The 20,193-nt window shown below is 36.3% G+C and overlaps 2 protein-coding genes and 1 non-coding gene across 11 annotated transcripts in view; 1 reads left to right on the forward strand and 2 right to left on the reverse strand.

Annotated features, from left to right (window-relative positions):
- Positions 1 to 2,916: 2,916 nt before the first annotated feature.
- Positions 2,917 to 11,118, forward strand: LOC147503194 (protein NLP5-like). Of its 5 annotated transcripts, XM_086607974.1 has the most exons (7): positions 2,929 to 3,345; positions 3,446 to 3,479; positions 3,636 to 3,678; positions 3,914 to 4,989; positions 7,892 to 7,939; positions 8,438 to 9,383; positions 10,008 to 11,118. In XM_086607974.1, the coding sequence occupies exons 4-7, from the start codon at positions 4,069 to 4,071 to the stop codon at positions 10,871 to 10,873; spliced, it is 2,781 nt and encodes a 926-aa protein (XP_086464100.1). In that variant the 5' UTR covers positions 2,929 to 3,345; positions 3,446 to 3,479; positions 3,636 to 3,678; positions 3,914 to 4,068; the 3' UTR covers positions 10,874 to 11,118. The 5 variants fall into 5 exon arrangements, with proteins under 5 accessions (XP_086464098.1, XP_086464095.1, XP_086464100.1 ...); XM_086607972.1 differs by lacking the exon at positions 3,446 to 3,479 and having other exon boundaries at positions 2,917 to 3,345; XM_086607969.1 differs by lacking the exon at positions 3,446 to 3,479 and having other exon boundaries at positions 2,920 to 3,345; positions 3,869 to 4,989.
- Positions 11,119 to 11,759: 641 nt separating this feature from the next.
- On the reverse strand, positions 11,760 to 11,921 carry LOC147503195 (U1 spliceosomal RNA). The gene has a single exon (XR_015194049.1). It is a non-coding gene; the product is annotated as a U1 spliceosomal RNA (small nuclear RNA).
- Positions 11,922 to 13,305: 1,384 nt separating this feature from the next.
- LOC147503196 (uncharacterized) overlaps positions 13,306 to 20,193 on the reverse strand; it is a 41,251-nt gene continuing 34,363 nt past the window's right edge. For 3 of the 5 annotated variants that reach the window (XM_086607977.1, XM_086607980.1, XM_086607975.1), the window contains 12 exons: positions 18,422 to 18,487; positions 17,342 to 17,486; positions 16,963 to 17,030; positions 16,829 to 16,894; positions 16,032 to 16,125; positions 15,837 to 15,873; positions 15,682 to 15,739; positions 14,793 to 14,903; positions 14,599 to 14,666; positions 13,970 to 14,036; positions 13,823 to 13,891; positions 13,306 to 13,539 (listed from right to left, as the gene is read on the reverse strand). In XM_086607977.1, coding sequence (XP_086464103.1) covers positions 13,453 to 13,539; positions 13,823 to 13,891; positions 13,970 to 14,036; positions 14,599 to 14,666; positions 14,793 to 14,903; positions 15,682 to 15,739; positions 15,837 to 15,873; positions 16,032 to 16,125; positions 16,829 to 16,894; positions 16,963 to 17,030; positions 17,342 to 17,486; positions 18,422 to 18,487 — 936 coding nt within the window. In that variant the 3' untranslated portion in view covers positions 13,306 to 13,452. The remainder of the gene's footprint in view (positions 13,540 to 13,822; positions 13,892 to 13,969; positions 14,037 to 14,598; positions 14,667 to 14,792; positions 14,904 to 15,681; positions 15,740 to 15,836; positions 15,874 to 16,031; positions 16,126 to 16,828; positions 16,895 to 16,962; positions 17,031 to 17,341; positions 17,487 to 18,421; positions 18,488 to 20,193) is intronic. The other 2 variants (XM_086607978.1, XM_086607976.1) reach the window with 1 other exon arrangement.

Genomic DNA, 20,193 nt, shown 5'->3' on the forward strand with positions numbered 1-20,193 from the left:
CTCTCTCTTGATTCTTCTATGATTATCATATATTGATTATAAGGCTCAAGCTTTTACACATTGACTCGTTCAAAGGTATGTTCCGCTTATTATTATTATTATTACAATATATATCATTGAAATTTTGAATTGCTTTTGTTTTTAGAGAGATTAAAAGTGTTATTGAATGGGAAGTGATGGAAAGATGGAGGAAGAGGATAAATGTTTAAAGCGTTCGTGTGATAGAAAAACCGAGCTGTTTGTTCAACTTGGGATTGAAAGCAAGTTGCCTGATAGTAATATAATTGTAATGTTGGGCTATGGTAGATTGATAGATGTCCTTGTAGTAAACAATGACTACTATATCTTTTCTGTCTTCTCAAGCATTATTTTTTATTGCTGAATGCTGATATTAAATTGGCATGGTTAATGTTGTAAAAGAATCGGAGCATCTCGATTGAGAAGTAAGATTGAGGATTGCAATGGGAATAGCATACTGTCTCGAGCACATTCATCAAATGAACCCACCTGTAGTCCATAAAAAATTGCACTCCTCGACTATATATTTGGCTGAAGATTATGCTGCCAAAATTGCACTCATTTCTTAGAAGGAAACAACCTTTCAAAGATATGGTAGATCCAACCCTGAAATCTTTCCAAGAGGATGACATTGAGAAACTATGTCAGGTGATAATATCTTGCATACATTCAGATCCAAACCAAAGGCCAAAAATGAGTGAGGTTACAACTCGGTTAAGAGAGATTACTTTGATGGCTTCCGATAGAGCAACACCGAGACTTTCTCTTTTTTGGTGGGCAGAGCTTGAGATCCTTTCTACAGAAGCGAGCTAATGGGTGAAACTATACTTTTACTGCAGTATGGTAAAAGTATTTTTCTAAGTGTTATGTGTGCAAAAAATTTAGTTGTTTGTAGGTAGATATTCCTTGTATCTCATGTGGGATGGTGATATGATACTTGTACATATCTGAGAGGGAGATGTTTTGTTTTCCTTTTACCTTTTCCATTTCTTTTTGTCCCTGAGTGTAAAGTGGATGCGGAAGCGTAACACTAAATAACTTACAATACTTGGAAACACAATTTCACCTCTCCTTTTAACGTTCATGATGTATGATGTCAGATGTTTAGCTCAGAGAGAGTTGAAATGCTGGGTTCGTCCTTGTGGATACGTGGTCTGCCACAAGTGGTTAAGTGGAGGGTATTGACAATATTAAAGTATTTTAGATGGCTCCCATTATTTGAAGTTGTGGCACTCACCATTCACTAACATCTCTATTAGGCCAAGATACATATTTTGTGGAAATAATCCTCGTTTAAACAAGCCAAGTGATCAGGGATGGAACCATGATTCAATGTCTGGGGGTGCAAGAGTATATACAATCCAGTAATTGAACTAGGTGGTGCGATAGTGGAGCTTTTGTAAAAACAAAATTGGAGGGTGCGAATACTTATAGTGTAGCAATTTTTCTAACAAATTACAAACACATTATGTGACTTTTACAAATCTTTGGGAGTGCGACTGCCTCCACACACACTCCCAAGATCCATCTATGCAAGTGATGCTGATGAATCTGCTATCACAACTTGCACAAGTTGGTGATTAATTATGAGCCATGATCTATAATGCACCCGCGTAGGCATTATAGTATTAGTGAATCTTAGTCCTTTTCAAGAGTTCGTGTGGAAAGCACGTACTAGAAACTATTTTTTAAGACGTAGCTTCTACATATCTGTTATATATGCAAATATACTAATCATGATTAAGCTAGAGTTGTGCAAGTTTTGGTCAGACAAATTACCTAGCTTCACAAATCACAATCACAATCACAATCACACAAGACTATGCACTACATATATTATACATCGTGACACTTTAACCAGGCGACTTGCATCCAACTTTAAAAAAATATATTTCCTCTATAAATTCATCATGGTGGGAATAAGAAACATTTTATTTCAATTTCATTAGCTATCTGTGTTCTGAAAATATATAGTTTTGGTTATTAAATTGGTCCATCCTTTTCGGCTTGCGTATGCAGTATGCTTATTAGCTAAAATACTAATTCCAGATCGGTGAGTACGGATAGTAAAACTGTTTGTACTTGGTGTGACCTTCATTCCAATCGACTGATACCACATGGTAGAATATCTTCTGGAAACAGATGAACCGTACCGACTTGCTAAGACGATGAAGCTGAGATCACTCATATCACCTATGATTTCTTAATATATATTCAGATAAACTTTTTTTTAATAATTCAAGTGATGTTAGTTGGTATGTGTTTCCCTGTAAGCAACATTTATCATATTATGAAAACAGTCTTATATTAGTAAGCAACAATGCAAGCTAACACTGGTTGCTAAGAGGAAGCTAGAATGCAAAGAAAATATTATCCTCCCAATGATTGTAGATATATAGTTGGAAATACGGTTTGAACTCGGTGTGTGGTGTCAAAATTCACCAAGTCAGCTCATATAATATGGAGATGGAGATCTAGATGTCCAACTATATGAAACCAGACTTAGCATGATGCCTAATTGATATGCGACTTGAGTCTTAGCTACCTCTCAAAAGAAAGCCAAGTTTTGTGCTGCAAGATCATGTGAAATCAATCAATATAATAAAGAAGATCTTCATTCATTGGCATGTGCATTCTTGGATGAAACTGATCTAATAAGCAAATTTAGAATTTCTCTTCTTTTATTTTACGTAGATGAAATTATATGCTTGCCTGCAATAGTCTATTGTGAATACCAAAAATATACTAGTCAGTTTCTCCCGAGTGTTTCCAACTATGTGTTCGATACACCGTACAATTACTACTGTAGCCACTATATTTATCACAGCTGGCACAAGATTCCTTAATTTTACTTTCACACACAATATCTATAAATTCTACCGGTAAAGAATCTTCGGACTAGAATAATTTAGAATCTATAATTGCAGACAAAAGCCAAACCCACTTGTTATATATGTCTTTGCATCTCCAAAAAGACAAAACATTATTTTTGTTCCGACAGACAAAAAAACAGACACAGCTTCATTTTACTATTTCCACCTCAATAACTGGCTAAGTAATCTGATACCTTGTTTCTCTTATTACTTAACATCCAGTTGTGTAGAAAAGGCCTTTGGTTTTAGATTTCAGCTGGGATTATTTCTCAAAAATATATATGGAGAGATGGTATAGCTTTTTTCTTAAGATATTGTACGTTACGTTGTCTCAAAGATATAACTGTGGATGAGTTTTAAGAGGGACCGATTGTCTTCTTTTATATTTCTTGGTCATGTTTGAGGGAACCAATAAGAGCTGCCCATCACAGATTCATTGAAGATTCTTTACAAAGTAAAGTTTCTTTCAGATTTGTTTGTTTAGTTCAATTAGTTATTACTGTTGTGATTGGCTGTGACTGAAGTTTAGATTTTTCAATTTTCATATATGTTAGGAAGATGGATGGTCGTTACTCTTTGTATTGTAAAGTGAGTTTTTTTTTTTTTGGGATTGTTTTAGGTCCTAGCTCACTTTTTGGTTGCTTCATAGAAAAATGAGTGGTCTGTACAAAACTGTGGTAACTGAGCTATATATTTTTCTTTGGTCTTTTTTTTCTTCTAATTCACTCTTTTTTGTGGTTTTAGTTCCTTTTTCTACAACTTTGATGGACTTGGCAGTCTTCTTGATGTGAGTTTTCAGCTGAACGTTTCTTACTAGTTTTGGTAGTTGTGCAAGTATCTTGAAGTTTTGATTTGTGAAAGATAGAGAAGATTTTATAGGAGCTTTTACTGTTTGATTCAAACTGGGGTTTTGTTTTACAATTTTTGTTGGGGTGGTGATGGGCTTTTTTCCCTCTGAAATGGTTTTTTGATTGCAGTTCCTGTAAAGGTTTTTGTTGACGATGTTTCTCCGACTCGGACAGATTGAATTTTTGAAGACCGGAGAAAGCAATCCATCTTGGAAGTTCCTCTTTCGGTTTTTCATCTTTTGCATTCTCTTGTGTTTTGGATCCTGAAAGTACACCTGCAATTCGAGTGCTATAGCTTTGTGTAATGAGATTGTAAATAAAATTCATCAATGGAAGATGGGGCTTTTCCCCAAGACAACGTTTTGGGGAACCTCTCAAATACTTCCATGGAGTATGATCTCATGGATGAACTCTTGTCAGATGGCTGCTGGTTGGAAGCTGCTGCTGGGTCGGATTTCTTGCAGCAAGATTCCTCTACTTCAAATGCGTTATTCAACCCCTCTTCATATTTCTGGCCTATTTCCGATAGTAACCATTACTTCTCAACCCCTGAACAACCTGAAAACAATGTGTTAGAGGAAAAGGAAAGATTAATTTTTCCAGACAATATGTCTTCCATTGAACTTGAAACCGAAAATTCCCTGGAACTTCAAGCCAATGTTTCAAGAACCACTGAAGTTGCAGAGTCTTCTGGCCGACCAGATTGTTACCAAGCTGAAGGTGTCTCTGAATTAAGCAGAAGTTGGTGGATTGGACCAAGGGCAAACCCTGGTCCTTTTGCTTCTGTGAGAGATAGGTTGTTCCAAGCACTTGGATATATAAAAGATTCCATTGGTAGTGAAGATGTTCTTATTCAGATATGGGTGCCCATCAATAAAGGAAATAAGCGTGTTCTTACTACCAATGACCAACCTTATGCGCTTGATCCAAACTGTCAGAAGCTTGCAAAATACAGAAGTGTTTCTTTGAACTACCAGTTTCCAGCTGAGGAGAACTCGAACGAGTCAGTTGGGTTGCCAGGGCGAGTTTTCTTGGAGAAGGTGCCTGAGTGGACTCCTGATGTTCGATTTTTCAGCAGTGAGGAATATCCACGGATCAAGCATGCTCAACAATATGATGTTCGTGGGACTATTGCACTTCCTGTCTTCGAAAGAGGGAATCGATCTTGTCTGGGGGTTTTGGAGGTGGTCACAACTACTCAGAAGATAAATTATCACTCTGAGCTCGAAAATGTCTGTCAGGCTCTTGAGGTTAGTTACTGAATTCTTGTGTTGAAATTGTTTAGTAGTTGGAATTGAACAGAAGGAGCCATAGTACATCTATTCTGTAATGACTCATTATCAAATAACATGATATAGTCCTTGTAGATAAGATCAAATGCGACTTTTTTATTTGTAGCAAAGGTTTGCTGCGAACCAATATGTGCTTTCTGGACTTCCTATTAGTAAAATTGTATCTATGTTAATGGAGAAGAAGTTTGGAGAGAAAGAGGATACAGCCTTATTAGATTTGGCCTTGTATCACGTCAATATATATATAACCCCAGTGGGCCACTGCACACAACTAAAGTAGCATTATCAGAGATGTCCGCTTTCGGCCCTAGTCTGCCACTCGGGAGATGTCCTCCTAAAACTCTTAACACTATTGCATGATACCTGTTTGTTGGAGAACACTTTACAAATATGTAGTTGTTGGATAGAAGGCTAACTTGATTTGGTTGTTTCCTGGTCTAGTGTTCTCAGTCCCATTCAAGAGGTATTTCATCAACATATAAACCTCGATTGAGAGTATTGCAACAGTTCAATTGTGTAATAGCTGACTTTACAACTTTTGGAGAAATGCTCCAAGATTTGTGGTTCTGCAAGGGTTTCCCTTTCTAAATAAAAAGCTAGAAACGTATACGGTGTTCATTCCAAGTGCCTTGTAGATTGTTTCTTTCACCTTGATGCTATTAAGGTTTTCTTAATGCAAGAATGATGTTTCCGTAAGTAGTTGTAGAGTATGCAGTTGATGTTTTGAGTGAAATACTTTTGATGTGATATAATCGGAGGAAGTTTCGATTAATCGATCCAACATTAATTTAATAGATAGAACTAGGGGTGCAAGTGGATATCCAAATATTTGAATCCGATTCGAATTCGTATTCAAAAAATCGGATATTATCCAAAAAATTTGGATATCGGATTTGGATTCGGATAATTTTTTATGTCCGAATTGGTTTCAAATACGGATTCGGATACTGCCATATCCGCATCCGATAATATCCGATCCGATTTAAAAAACTAATAGTTATTATATATTAATTAATTTATTCATTGTATAAACTATTATATAAAATCATAAACTAATAATATAAAACTATAATAACAAAATAATAATAATAAATGACAAATATATATATTTATACTAGTTTTTATAATGGTAAAATGAATTATTCATAAAAAAATAAAAATTTAATTAATATTAATTTTTGGATCGGATATCCGAAATCGGATTCGGATAGAATTTTTAATATTCGTCGGATTTGAATATCAGTAGAAATTTTCAGATTCGAATTCGGGTACAAGCATATCCGAACCTATCCGTTTGTACCCCTAGATAGAACCCTAAGTCACAATTAGGGAAAAGGGGAATAAACCCTAAAAGCATGAGCTTTAACACTTTTTCTGATGTGATCTAGGGTTCATAATAATTAATTAGGCTAGTTTCTTTTTAGTATATTTCCAATTACGAAATTAGGTATTGTTTTTAGTTTCTTTTTCCATTGGTTTCTAAATTGTAAGCTATCTAAGGCTATAAATAATCATGTAGGCCTTTAGCAATAGAGGTTTTGGATTGAATATAAATTGGTTTTAGTAGAGAATCCGTTGAATCTTTGTTCTTTGCAGTCGCATTATGAACCCCAAATCACATTATTTTCACTAATAACAAATCATCCCAATTCAAATCTAATACAAGCCCTCATTTCTTAACCTAGGGTTTGCTTGACAGCAAATCAAACCACTAGTATACGGACGCGTGGACCAACTAAATAAAAGTAAGAAAAACACCAACAGTAATAAATTAAAGACTTGGGTTTGACTTTGACAGCTCTTGTACGAATATAGAATGTTACACCTGGTCTTATGATAGACTAGCAATGAGTCCTAGTAGTTGCACTAGAGTCAAAATGTTTCCTACTACCAAATTGGATAATCCCTTTATCCACATTAATTGTGATCCAGAATTAGAGTAGTGTTGTGCTATGAAGCACCCATACGTCCCTAAGGGTGAAGTATCCGTGTCCGATACGTGTCCGACACGGATACGCCCTGATACGCGTCCGATACGTGTCGGATACGCGATTTGGAGTATTCGATTTTATAATTAATTTTTTAATTTCCGACACGCGGGGATACGCGGGGGATAGTAATCTCACACACACAAGAAATTTTTTTGGAACTTCAACAAAAAAAAAACAAGTGAAATAAAATCCAAGTTAAGAAGAGATGCAAGAGAAGAAAGATGAAGTGAATCCAAGTTATACATTTAAGTTGCTGCTTAATGTGTTTGAATTGGTCATTTTATGAAGTAGAATTGCCATTTTAATTTGAATTTGGTGAAAAATGCTCAATTATATAATATTTATATATATATTATTCAAACGTGTCCATGACATATCCGTGTCCTATATTTTTGAAAAATGTCGTGTCCGTATATCCGTGTCGCGTCGTATCCGTGTTGGGTATCGGTATCCGTGCTTCCTAGGTGTTGTGAATTGTGATTCTCTGTCTGATTGGTAATGTGCCTACTGCCTAATGTGGTAGTGTTCTATTTATTTTACTAGTAAACTACCCTTCCCCCCTTGCGTCACCCGAAAAAATATAAGTAAACATAAAAAAGATATTGAGGTAGTTGATATCAAATTGCATTCAGCTGTGTTTCTCTTCCAATCATTCTGAATCTAGTTCACTCTGAAAGGCGCAAAATGAGTTATGCCTTACCTTCCTGAGAGTGAGAGACCATATTACTTTCCGTTTTTTTCACATTTAGCAATACTGGGCGTTGCTCTTCTTTCCTTTCTTTGAGCAGACTTGTTAATGCCTAGTTGTGCAAAATAATGAACATTTTGTTCTTAGTTCTTTTTATTTAACAGATATTTTTCGGTTGCAGGCTGTTGATCTGAAGAGTTCCGAAGATTCAGTTAGACCCTTTGTGAAGGTAATTGATTTACAGTCCAATAATAATACAAAAAATTTTAGTTTATTTTCAATATAGAAAACACTCATACAGGGAATTACCCAATGCAAATTTTAAATTTTGTGATAATATTGTCTTTATTTAAATTTTGAGTGATCTCTGCCACAAACAGAACTTCTAATGATGGATGATGTAACACATCATATGTTTCATCGACTCTATGTTTTTACTTATCAAAACTTAGGTTGCATGAAGACTTATTTTTTCTTCATTTTATGTACTTCTATGTCAATTTGAAAGTGTTTAAATAAATAACACTCTTTATTGAGTATATCAATAAGAACCTGTGGGTTTAAGTTACGATATGAACTGTAGGAGGGTACTTAAGTTTCTCAGATTTCATGTTAAACAGCTTGTGAGTATGTAGGCACTAGACACGTGTCTGTGTGTTCATTCTCCTTAGGTTTATAACATTTAAAATTTTCTCTTTAAGTCATGATTGAGATTCTATTTTATCAGGCCTGCAGCGAATCCTACCAAGCTGCTCTACCAGAGATTCTAGAGGTCCTAAGAGCTGTCTGTGAGGCGCATAGATTGCCCTTAGCGCAGACTTGGGTCCCATGCATACAACAAGGTAAAGGGGGATGTCGACATTCTGATGAGAACTATACTCGCTGCATTTCCACCATAGATTCTGCTTGTTGGGCTACTGATTCCCTTCGTGAATTTCATGAGGCTTGTTCTGAGCATCACCTCTTTATAGGCCAAGGTGTTGTTGGAAGAGCATTCATGACAAATCAGCCGTGCTTTGAATCTAATATAGCTGCTTTAGAAAAGAAGGAATATCCTCTAAAACACTATGCGAGAATGTTTGGGTTGCGGGCTGCTGTAGCTATCCGTCTAAGGAGCATCTTTGCTGGAACAAATGACTATGTCCTGGAGTTTTTCTTACCTGTGGATTGCCAAGACATTGATGAGCAGAGAGTGATGCTTGATTCCTTGTCCGTCATTATACAACAGATTTGTCGAAACTTACGGGTCATCACTGATAAGGAGCTGCAGGAAGAGAGTAATTCAAGTGGGTTACCAACCATAGAAGAAATCCCAAAGTTGGGACCTGTTCTGTCAAAAGAGTCTTCTCAAGCATCTTGGATTACCAGCATGGAGGCCCAACAGAAGGGTAAACTTATCCAAAAAGAGGGATCCCCTGAAGGGTTCAAAGCAATAAATCAGTGGATTAAACCCGAGGAGGTATTGACCCATGTGCAAACAATCTCGAAGTTTCACCAAGTTGACAAGGGCAAGATCAAGGGTGATGTGGATTCTTCTTTTGGAGAAGGTAGCTTCTCTGGTGTGGCCAAAACGGTTGAGAAGAGGAAGACCAAGGTTGAGAAAACAATCAGCTTGCAGGTACTTCGCCAATACTTTGCTGGGAGCCTAAAAGATGCAGCAAAGAATATTGGTGGTGAGTGGATTCCCTCTCAAATATGATGATGTATACATGCTCTTTCTTGGTCAAGTGGGGTCAGTAGTTCTTAGTAGTGTCCTATATTTAAGAGCAAAACTTCTTCTTTTGTTTCTATATCTAGAAAATGAAAAGAGATATGCAAGTAGATATGAATTAGTGAAAAGAAGTTCATTTCTATTATAGCGAGCCATTGACTTTGATTTAAAAAGTTATTATCTTATTGTGGGGAATTAGAAAAATGTGTCATGCATCATAAGATTATTTGTGTATACAAGTGTACTTGCTACATACATATAGGGATGAGAAGACTAACACCTTGATATTAGCAATAAGTAACCAAGAACTATGCCTTGTCCTCAACACTCATAATTTGACAAGTCAGTGATTAATGTCCTGTACAGTGAAAATTGTTTGAATGCATCCTTGGGTGCTCTATGCAAATAGATAGTCAACATTCTGTTTTTTGTGTCAAGGATCGTGAAAGTTAGTTATGTTGCTTGAATAATGAGTAGTAGCACCCTACATTGTCAAGTTTTTTTTTTTTTTTTTTAATATTTATTTATTTTGTATCAGAATGGTAGCTTTTCTTACAGTGGTTGCCAACTTGGTTCTCATGTGCAGTTTGTCCGACCACTCTGAAAAGGATTTGTAGGCAGCATGGCATAAAACGATGGCCTTCTCGAAAGATCAAGAAAGTAGGACACTCCTTGCGGAAACTCCAGGTTGTTATGGATTCAGTTCATGGGGCCGAGGGAGCTTTCAAAATAGGGTCGTTGTATGCGAACTTTTCTGAATTGACTTCTCCAAATCAATCTGGAAGCAATCTGTTTTCCACATCAAAGGAGACTGATCAGCTGAAGCCGTTAAAAGCACCATCTGGGGGTCTAATAAATCAAGCTGTGGATGGTGTATTCAGCCCTCCAGCTGCTGCATCAAAGTCACCAACCTCTTCATGTAGCCAGAGCTCCAATTCGAGCCTCTGTTGCTCCAGTGCGAAACAGAAGCATCCACACATTGCCCAGTACCAATGTAGTGAAGATGCGTTGACAGTGGAAAACCTTGGTGGTGTACTGAAGAGAGCACGGAGTGAGGCAGAGTTGCACGTCTCAATTCAGGAAGAACCAACGCTTCTGGAAAGATCTCACAGCCACAAATCCTTCAGTGAAGATCATGGTCAAGTATCTCGTGACAAATATGCTTTTAGAGTCAAGGTCACTTACGGGGAAGAAAAGGTTCGTTTCAGTATGCCAACGAATTGGGGATATAAAGATCTACAACAAGAGGTTTCAAAACGGTTCCACATAGAATATATGAACAGAGTCGATCTCAAGTATTTGGATGATGACTCGGAATGGATCTTGTTAACATGTGATGCCGATGTGGAAGAATGCATAGACGTGTACAAATCTTCTCGGACCAATACAATTAAGCTTTCTGTCCACCAAGCTTCTCAGCCAAACTTGGGAAGTTCATTCGGTAGCATTTAGCCATCTTGATATACGTAGGAACTATTTTAATTCTTTTCCATGAACATGCAGCTTGGTGCTGTCAAATTGTTCTTGTAGTTCTTGCCTGAAGAGAGCTTTATAGTACAGTATAGTATAAGGTTATAAAGATTGAGCTGCACATATGGCAGTGCATGGAGACAATGATCAGTTGTCAGCTGCTTTGATTTGGAACTGTACAAACATTTTGTCAGCAATGATATCAGGAATAGCACAGTTAAATCTGATTTTGACCTGTTACTTCAAACAAATAAGGACTGGCAAGCATACCCTGCTTTATGAATGTTTACCTTCTGTTAATGTTCTATATTAAAATCAGCATTGTGCAGAATCTTAATGGTGCTTCTATGTTCGATGTAATGGTGTGCCAGCCCTGTGTGTTATGGGAGTAGAGGGTCCATCTTCCTCTCCGCTCACCCCCACTGCTTAGCAGTATACTAGTGTATACTTTCGCTGGTTTTAAGTTCTATAAGAGAGAACATCAATAGAAAGTTTGGCGGTATGCCGATCAAAATACTTTCGACCATTGAATTTAAAGTTAACAGTTAGTATGGAACAAAACAACTCGATCTCATCATTGCTAAACAAAATCAAACGATTATGTCACCCCCGTTTCTGGGTCTGTCAGTAGTTGTTCTTGTTAAATTGATTCAATATGGTGTCTTATGTTATGTATCACACCTGTAAGAATTAATTTGAGTTTTATTAAGTTGCACATCCATCCAGATCAAACGATGTAGTGGTCGGTAGAAATCTTACAAGATGACATCCCCTTCCAGATGAGTAAGGCAACCAAACAAGTACTTCAAAACTCTCAGTATTTACCATTTTATTGACCTTTAGATTAAAAAAGTTGATCTGATATTTGGCAGGGGCCGCGCGAACGCGTATCCCCCTCTACAACAAATTATAACGTAGACTATCCCACTTGGAGATATCTTAGGCGAGCACCCCTCCTAAGTGCAATGGAGGTCACTAGCCTAGGCCATAGACCTTCTTGATCGCCCATTGACCCCGTCCAGGTAAGTATGTTGTAATGTAGCTTTGCCTTCTTTATATATAGGCACATGTCTCGTTTAACTTCAGCTTGACCAGGAAATGTGGGACTAAAGAGATCAAGTCCTGTATGGGCTGTATGATATCTGCTGACATATGGTAGTAGCCTGAGGCTTTTCAATCTAACACCTCCAAATAACAACATTAACCAGAACCCGTACATGCTGCAGTTGCCAAGACGTCATTTACTGTAAATAGAAATTAATGTAGAACAGATTAGTAATGGCACTTGTGCAGTCTGAATGAAGACAATGACCAGCAAGATCAATCCTGATTGTGGTGACATGGTTTGTGCTCTATAAGCCTATATGATACCATTAAGCATCCCCAAATCCTTTGGCTAAAACGGCCAATGATGTCTATGTAGCTTGTGTGATCTTAGCAGTTTGTTAGGAAGATGAACACTCTGAAACGTGTAACTGCCATACGCTCATTACATTTTATTATAATCTGATATTTGCTGACACTGATTTAGCCCAGCTATTGCGAGTGATAATAGATGTAATTGATGTTTCCATAGGCATTAATGAATGATATAAATACAGTATATTGTTTTTGTTTAGCAAGTAGCATATGAAAGTGTTTGTATGCTCAATGAGAAAGTATGATTCTGTGCAGCATTTCCTTCTCTTTTTTAATAAATCTACAAGTAACTCTGCTATGCAGTTGCAGCTCCGATTAAAAATGCGACCACATCACAACGAGACTTAAAGTACTTGGGCTAATGCACTTCCAAAGTTTGATGAGAAGGCCTACATCTATAGACATTGAAGAAGAGAGGATGGAACTATGGAGGGGAGAGTAACGTGGTTGTCTATTCGTTTTCCTGAAAAGCCAAATCGGGAGGCTTATCTGCAAGCAAGATTTCTTAATTCACAAAGTCTTTCTTACAGAAATTTGGAAGGGAGTAGAGCTTTCATTTGGCTTGCTAGTTGCCACTGACTGGATTTTATTCCCAAACACCCCCACAGGATTTTGTCGACCTGGTTTGACCAAGGTTGCGTGACCGAATTATGTGAGAAATTGAGATTAAAGCGCCACAACTAGCTTTGGTCAACACCGGTGGTCTACTTTGCGCAATTCAAAATTTTAGTTGTCCTTTTATATTAGTAAAATCAAACCTGGCCAGTTCTTTGTATTTAGATTCAGATACATTAGGCTAGTAGAAAACTGCTGAAATGGAGTGATAGACTCCTGATTCCTCAAATTATATGGTGGAAATACCATCCAATTAGTGACGCTGTGAGAGTTTCTTAATGTAGGGAATACCGACACTGGTACTTAGATGTTATCGTGCGCGACATACTGAAACTGTGACCAGATTCCAATAGCAATTACAGTACAAAAATAACGTGATGGAGATTACAAATGCATCTTGGCATTATATAGAGTAAAATATAATTACAGTTGAAACTTATTTCATCTCATTTTACAATATACATAATGAAATAACGATACATAATTGCACTCACCCCAAAAATTAATTTGCTTTACAAATTGCTAGCTTATTGTGATGAAGCCAAAACTTGATCCTCTTGTCTCTCCTCAATGATGATGCATCTGGAAGGTGGACCACATATGCTAAGTACAACCTGCGAAACAAAGTCATCACATGCAAATGAATATCAACCAACATTATTTACTCTGTGTTCATGTGGCCTTTTACAGCACCTGCCTGAGATGATAGAAGAATTATGGATACAGAATAATTTTGCAGAATAATTTTGTGGACATACAACTATTTGCTGTCCACAAGTCCTCATGTGCTGATTGGTCTTATGGATACTATATCTACGGTGCATTCATAATTTCACATACTACAACCGCATCATGTTTTGTAATAGTCATAGCAATAACACATCAGGAGTAACTTACAGGCAAAAACACAAGTCCATGCAAAAATCCAATAAGAACCAATGCAAGGAACATTTGGAAGTAATAAACCTGCATTACCAAAGTGAAGGGTTTCAGACTATTGAAGCACACTACAGGATAGAATTGAAAGGTTAACTAATCAGAGACCACAAAAACTTCTGAATTGGCAAAGCGCAGGACAATCACTCCAACCAGTTTTGTAAGCGTGATCCCACTGCAGAAGCACAGTTAAAAAGAAATACTTGTTAGTGAAGCCATTACTCAGAAATATGAACACCCAATAACTATGACTTTAGGCATGCTGTATTTGAGGTTTTAAGGGCAAGTGAGTAACAGAGCTGTGATCAAGCGGCCTACTCTTTCTTTCAAATTTAGTTTCACATTTTATCATTGTGTTTCAACAGTTTGACTGAGAAAATAGGACTGCATTTAAGTACAATAATGGACACTCGTACTGGAGCATAACAGAGACACAGTTACACTTCCTGATCACAAGCATGGTACTGTAGTTAGTAGGGTAGATTGAACGAGCAGCACATCATAGGCCTAGAAAGTCGAAAAGATACAGTATGAGTACTGCAAAGCTCTTCATAAACTATATTTTGGTCGAAAACCATGTAAGTTTATCGTTGTAAGTATATCATGTTCATTAAATGTCAATGTGAAGAGTTAAATACATTCTCTCCTTCGACACAAAAGAAGGGGGTTCATAATAACTGAGATCAAATCCTGAACATTACCCTTCAATATAAAGAACAAATTGGATAGTAGCTAACCTGAGTACAGATGCCCCCATGGTATTTAGAGCATCCTTGGCTCGTTGCTCTCTATCCCCAGTGCTAACCTGTGAAAGAGCAGTACTGCATTAGAAAATTAAACCTGCAAAAGACTTGGGTAGTAGCAGTGTCCACTTCAAGCCATAACCAGTAGCTATCTAATGAATTCCAACCTCAAATGGGAACAAACTAACCGAAAAAGCATGTGTTATGTGCACACAGAACTCAACGGCTATCCCGATTGCCATTACAAGGTTTACAACTGAGACTGCGTTGAGCTGGATATTCAGAATTGCCATTACACCCTGTAGAAGTACATTTATTGAACAGAAGAATATATGAAACAGATACAATTAAATATCAAAAAGCATGACCCAGCAAGAGGTCTTGGTATTTATGTGGATTGAAAATTCCCCTTCACCCTAGCCTTGTAATATAATAAGGTTTAATTACAACATGAAGAGGCGCATCATACTGGATCAGATGGTCCGAAGTCGGAATGGATTAGAAAAGAATTGACTACATTATTTTGTTCACATTCTTGTTGGATATGGTTTCAGTTACTAGTATCTGCTATAGTATAATCCAATTAATTGTCTTCTTTGAATATAACAGTAAAAAGTAAAATAATTGGTATCTATATTATCTGTTAGTTTGCAACGAGTCAAAACACATTTTTTTAGCTTGTCTTAAATCCCACCATCAACACCCCTGTCTTAAAAGGTATTATTAGTTAAACTTAGCAGCCTAAATAGGATATTATCTGATGGCAATATTCACATATCAGAAAACCTTGAGTACCTTGTATTCAAGTTCAGTTCTCAAGTATTATTATTGGATTCAAATTCACATATTAGTTGGAACCCTTAGTTCAACCCATTGGGCGATTAATTGATAATACTGATGGATATGATTCACCATAGGTACAACACGCCGGTATATTACCAGCCATCATGAACATACTAAAATTTCTAAGTTACACAAGTGTGGGTTGCATTGCCAAGATATGACAGAAAACAGTTGTTTCAGCATCAGAAATTAAAACAGAAACGTAGAAGGATGCACATAGCTAGAGAAACCTACCAAAAGATCCACAACCATCATTGCCAAGACAAATAAAATGATAGCAGAACTCCATAAACTGCGATTTAAAATTGAAAGCAAAAAGAACATCACTTCCTCAACTCAGTTTATCATAGATTACAAATAAATCAAGGTAAAGAAGGAAGTATACACACCTGCATGTGATTAGCAGGCATACAACAAAAACAGCACCTGTTGAACCAAAGACCAAGAAATTTCAGTAAGCAGTCAGATGTGAATCACACTTCAAACTTAAGATTCTGTAAGATAGAAAGGACCACACTGCCCTTAGTATCTATTCTAAAATCTTAAATAATCAATTGACAAATTAAAGTTTTAAGAGTTCTCACCAAGAGCTATAGCAATGTTGATCAATGCTGTCCTCCATATATCCAGGTATTGTTCGAAAAATATGTAAAACACCGAATACGGATAAATATCCATCTACATCAGAAAGATAAAGTCAGGGGAACTACTGTCAAGGACTGCAGGATGCAAACGGCATCAAATTCTGTTAAATCGAATCTCTCAAAGCATTGGTAAAAGTAACATATAGAAGTCAACTTCCCTTTGGTTCATCAACTGTTCAGAACATTTACATATATTATTCTACCACCAATATATTCTACAGGGGCCCATTATGTTCCACTCTATCGGCTAGTACTTCATATATAATGCTAAAAGATGAACAGGGCATGTGATTATTTCACAAAAGATTACAGTTCTCTATTATCTTAATTAAACAGAAAAAAAACCAAACACAATAATCCTTGGTCGTTTTTTGCATGAAGTTGTCCATACTTCAGCAAGAAAAAAAACAAGCAATATCTTTAACAATGATCAACCTGTTTCACAGATTAATTTATTTCAACTTGCTTGTTTATTCACATAATCTTCAATATGATAGTTGACAACACACAAATGAAAGAACCAAGCAGCATGTATGCCTTGGATTCAACATATACAGAATATCTAGAGTTACAATTGTATTTTCAATATCTAAAATCCCTGGAACATTCTTCACCTAGATGAATAAAAACAAATCACAATTGGTCTTAAACAAATGCATGCAGACACCCAAAAATTATACAAAAATTTATTTACTAATGAAAAGAAAGTATGTCCTCTGACAAGCTTAAGAAATTACCCCCAATGAATCAGAAACCCTTGAACTAAACTCTCTTGCAGCCCGCATTGAATTGACAAAGTCACTCTGTAACACGAACAAATAAATATTGGGCAGCTAAAAAACATCACAATTTATCTAAAAATGTTGCTTACTTGCTTGTTAAGTGGCGTATGATATGTACGAAAGGCCGATGCTTGAATGATTCCACTGTCATAACCTGCTAATATTATGTAGTTAAGAAATATTTAGGCGAATTTTTTTTGACAATCAGATATAAATATAACCCCACCCAAAAGTTTCAAAATATTTATATACAGTAGATAGGCTGATAGGCTGATAGTTTCGAAATTATCTGATCTGTGTAGAGGACAAGAGGCTATTCTCACCAAAACACAAACTAGGACTCATCTCCACATATTACAAACAACAACAGAAATATTTGGTTTTCGCAACTGAAAATGAATCTTATTAGCACTATCAGGAATGAAATTACAGATCACACAAGAAAAAAAGAATTAAGTTACATCATACCATTAAGGTCCACATTGCTAGTGTAAGCCCCACGTCCACCCTTAGCACAGTCAGCAGAGGGTAGTGCACTGAGGAACCATGGAAGTTTTTCCTTAAACTGTGCAGTTGAAGGGCGGTCATTACTTAAATCCGAGTGGTGGAAGCACTGAAACCATTCCAAGATGTTAGGTCATAATATATCCTTTCAAATAGTATATTGTTCAGAAAATTACGACCACACATGATGGGGAAAAATAACATTCAGCAAATCAAATAAAAAGTAAATGTTGTAAACATGTCGCAGAAGGAAGAACACAGTTTACTTGTTTGACTTTCTTGGTTAGGTTTTTAATCTAGAAACCTAAATCTCTCCGAAGAAACAACATTCCAACACAAAGTACATGTTTCTCCCATAGAAACAATCTCAAGTTTCACAAACTTGTCAAAGTTCTCTAAATATAATCACTGATATGGTTTGTGGCTTTCAGCCATTTTTATAGAGTTGATACATGCTAGTCAAGTAACCATTCTCAACTAGGTATTACTTGCTTAACTAAACATTGTTGAGATTGATAATCCCACATTGGGAGATTAAATTCTACTCGATTCATTTATAAGTTCCTGGAGCGCTCCACTCATTGCCAATTAGTTTTGAGTTGGGTGGTATTAGAACAGGCTATTTTAGTGGGGGGCCAAATGGCCATCTTGATCCAGTTCGAATCATTTGGATGAAAAAATAATCATCAACTACAAATATCAAAGTCCACATGTTAGGCTCAACTCATGCCACAAGTGAGAGGGCGTGCTGAGATTAATAGTCCCACATCGAGAGATTAAAGCCTAGCTGATTAATATTTCTGGGACCGCTCAACTCATTGCCAATTGGGTTCGAGTTAAATGCTCCAAAATAAAGAATTCTAAGATACAAATTAGTAAACAATAAAACACTTAAAGTTGGAAATAAATAAATAGCTAAAACTTATGTGCCAACTACCCAAGATCCAGTGACTTCAGTTATACGCATCACGATGTGCCTCACATCAATAAAGAAAACCAAAAGGATATTTTTTAAGCAATAAGCAAACTCTAGAGTCTTCTTACCGTGGTACAATCTTTGCAAACTCCACCAAGGCCACAAGAACCTTGATCTGTTGAACAACAAGGAGGCTGCAGAGGTAAACAGTTCTGTTATAGAAAACTAAAATTGCACAAATTTATGAGAACAATAAGATAGAAATAAATTACAATAGCAAATTGACTAATTATAAAAATGAGTAACATGAAACTGAATCTCAAAAATGATTCAATAGCTACTGGATGATAATTGGCCTGGAAGGTAATCAGATACAGGCAAGCACTGTATATGTTGCCTTTCAATTTAGACATATAAATGACTTGCTTCTGATGTCTCACAGAGGTCAGTTTTCCAAAATTCCTTCTTCCGATTTCACACTTAAAAAGGAAAAAAAAAAGAAGTCTCACATTGTTCCGTCTTTCGTCTTACCTAATCCACTTCAAATTATGTTCAAGAATACTTAATTTCCTTTTTTTAACTGAAATAGGTTAAAGGATCTGCCACTCTAGTTGCAAGTCATCACATGCAGATAATAGATAATTTCTCGAACACACAAAAACAACTAAATAATAATAAAATAACATCATATTGTGGTGACACAAATCTAAGAAGGTAAAGCTAGATACTATTTCAGGAAATTTTATCAAAATCTGAGTTACATTCTTTATATGGTAAGTTGGACAACAACAAATATATGCAAATACCTTTTAAGTAAATTAGGACTAAAAAAACACCAAGGAAACCTCAGATTAAGGCGCAAGAATTAAAACCCTAAATGCATGTTCAAAGGCAGACTTTTCCTCATTGACTAACACTTTTTAGTCAGTGTTCTAGAAGCTTTTGAATGATATACGTTAACCAAAGGTTAAGATTTCAGTTCTAAATTGACACAAAAGGTAAGTTCCATAGGTTTCACTGACCCTACTCTTTTTGCCCAATCAATTACTTTCAGAAGTTTTCCAAGTGCTCAATTTTGTAGAAAAATCATAAACAAACAGGTAATTTTCTTGTGCATATGATTTTGATTGGGAAGAAAAGATCTCTAGAAACAAAGACCAAACAGGGATAAACAACAATGAAATGCAATTGATAGCGACTTCGGAATAAGGAGGATAATCTTATGTTGTTGTGAAGAACTTTTTCACAACGAAATAGTACAAAGAAAAGGCTTACAAAGAATATCATGTTTCCTATCACAAATCCCAATCCCAGATGTATGATATAATCAATGTCAATAGAAACAATACATTGAAAGAATGAACATTTAGAACATACAAACACAATCTATGACATATTAATTGTGGAATATCAATCCCACCATGTGGTACAATGCATGCAATTATTTGAGCAGTTAAAATGTAAACATGCTAAAATGCAAAAAGGTTCAAATAATTATCCTTAATTTTGATATTTAGGGAAAATTACATGTCATTTGACAAATGGTAGCATGACAATTATCACCCTTTAGTTTGAGCAGAACCATGAAGAGCATGCTAGACTATGCACTACATGTATATAGAAAAAACTGAAACAATGGACACATAATGGAGGGACACCCCTATGAACTTCAGGAGGCTAGAATCTCCACTGGTACATGTCAGCCAACAAATTCAAACACTGTTTCTGTTGTTGATTTAATACCAGGGGAAAAAAATAATTATGGATTAAAAACAAGCTAGAAGGAACATACAACACCACATTACTATGAGGAAAGAAGGACGAATCTAAAGACCAGTTTACCTATGTGCCATTCTAGAGAAATGAGGAAAAAACGAAAAAGTTTTCTCTTTTAGTAGAT

This window comes from Coptis chinensis, chromosome 4 (assembly GCF_015680905.1).
Source record: "Coptis chinensis isolate HL-2020 chromosome 4, ASM1568090v1, whole genome shotgun sequence".
NCBI lineage: Eukaryota > Viridiplantae > Streptophyta > Magnoliopsida > Ranunculales > Ranunculaceae > Coptis > Coptis chinensis.

Excerpts from the sequence above, each read along its gene's own strand:
- LOC147503194 (XM_086607972.1), top strand. The coding sequence starts at position 4,069 with ATGGAAGATGGGGCTTTTCCCCAAGACAACGTTTTGGGGAACCTCTCA. Across the intron at positions 4,990-7,891 it reads ATGTCTGTCAGGCTCTTGAG|GCTGTTGATCTGAAGAGTTC; the intron begins GTTAGTTACTGA and ends TTTCGGTTGCAG. Across the intron at positions 9,384-10,007 it reads TGCAGCAAAGAATATTGGTG|TTTGTCCGACCACTCTGAAA; the intron begins GTGAGTGGATTC and ends TCTCATGTGCAG.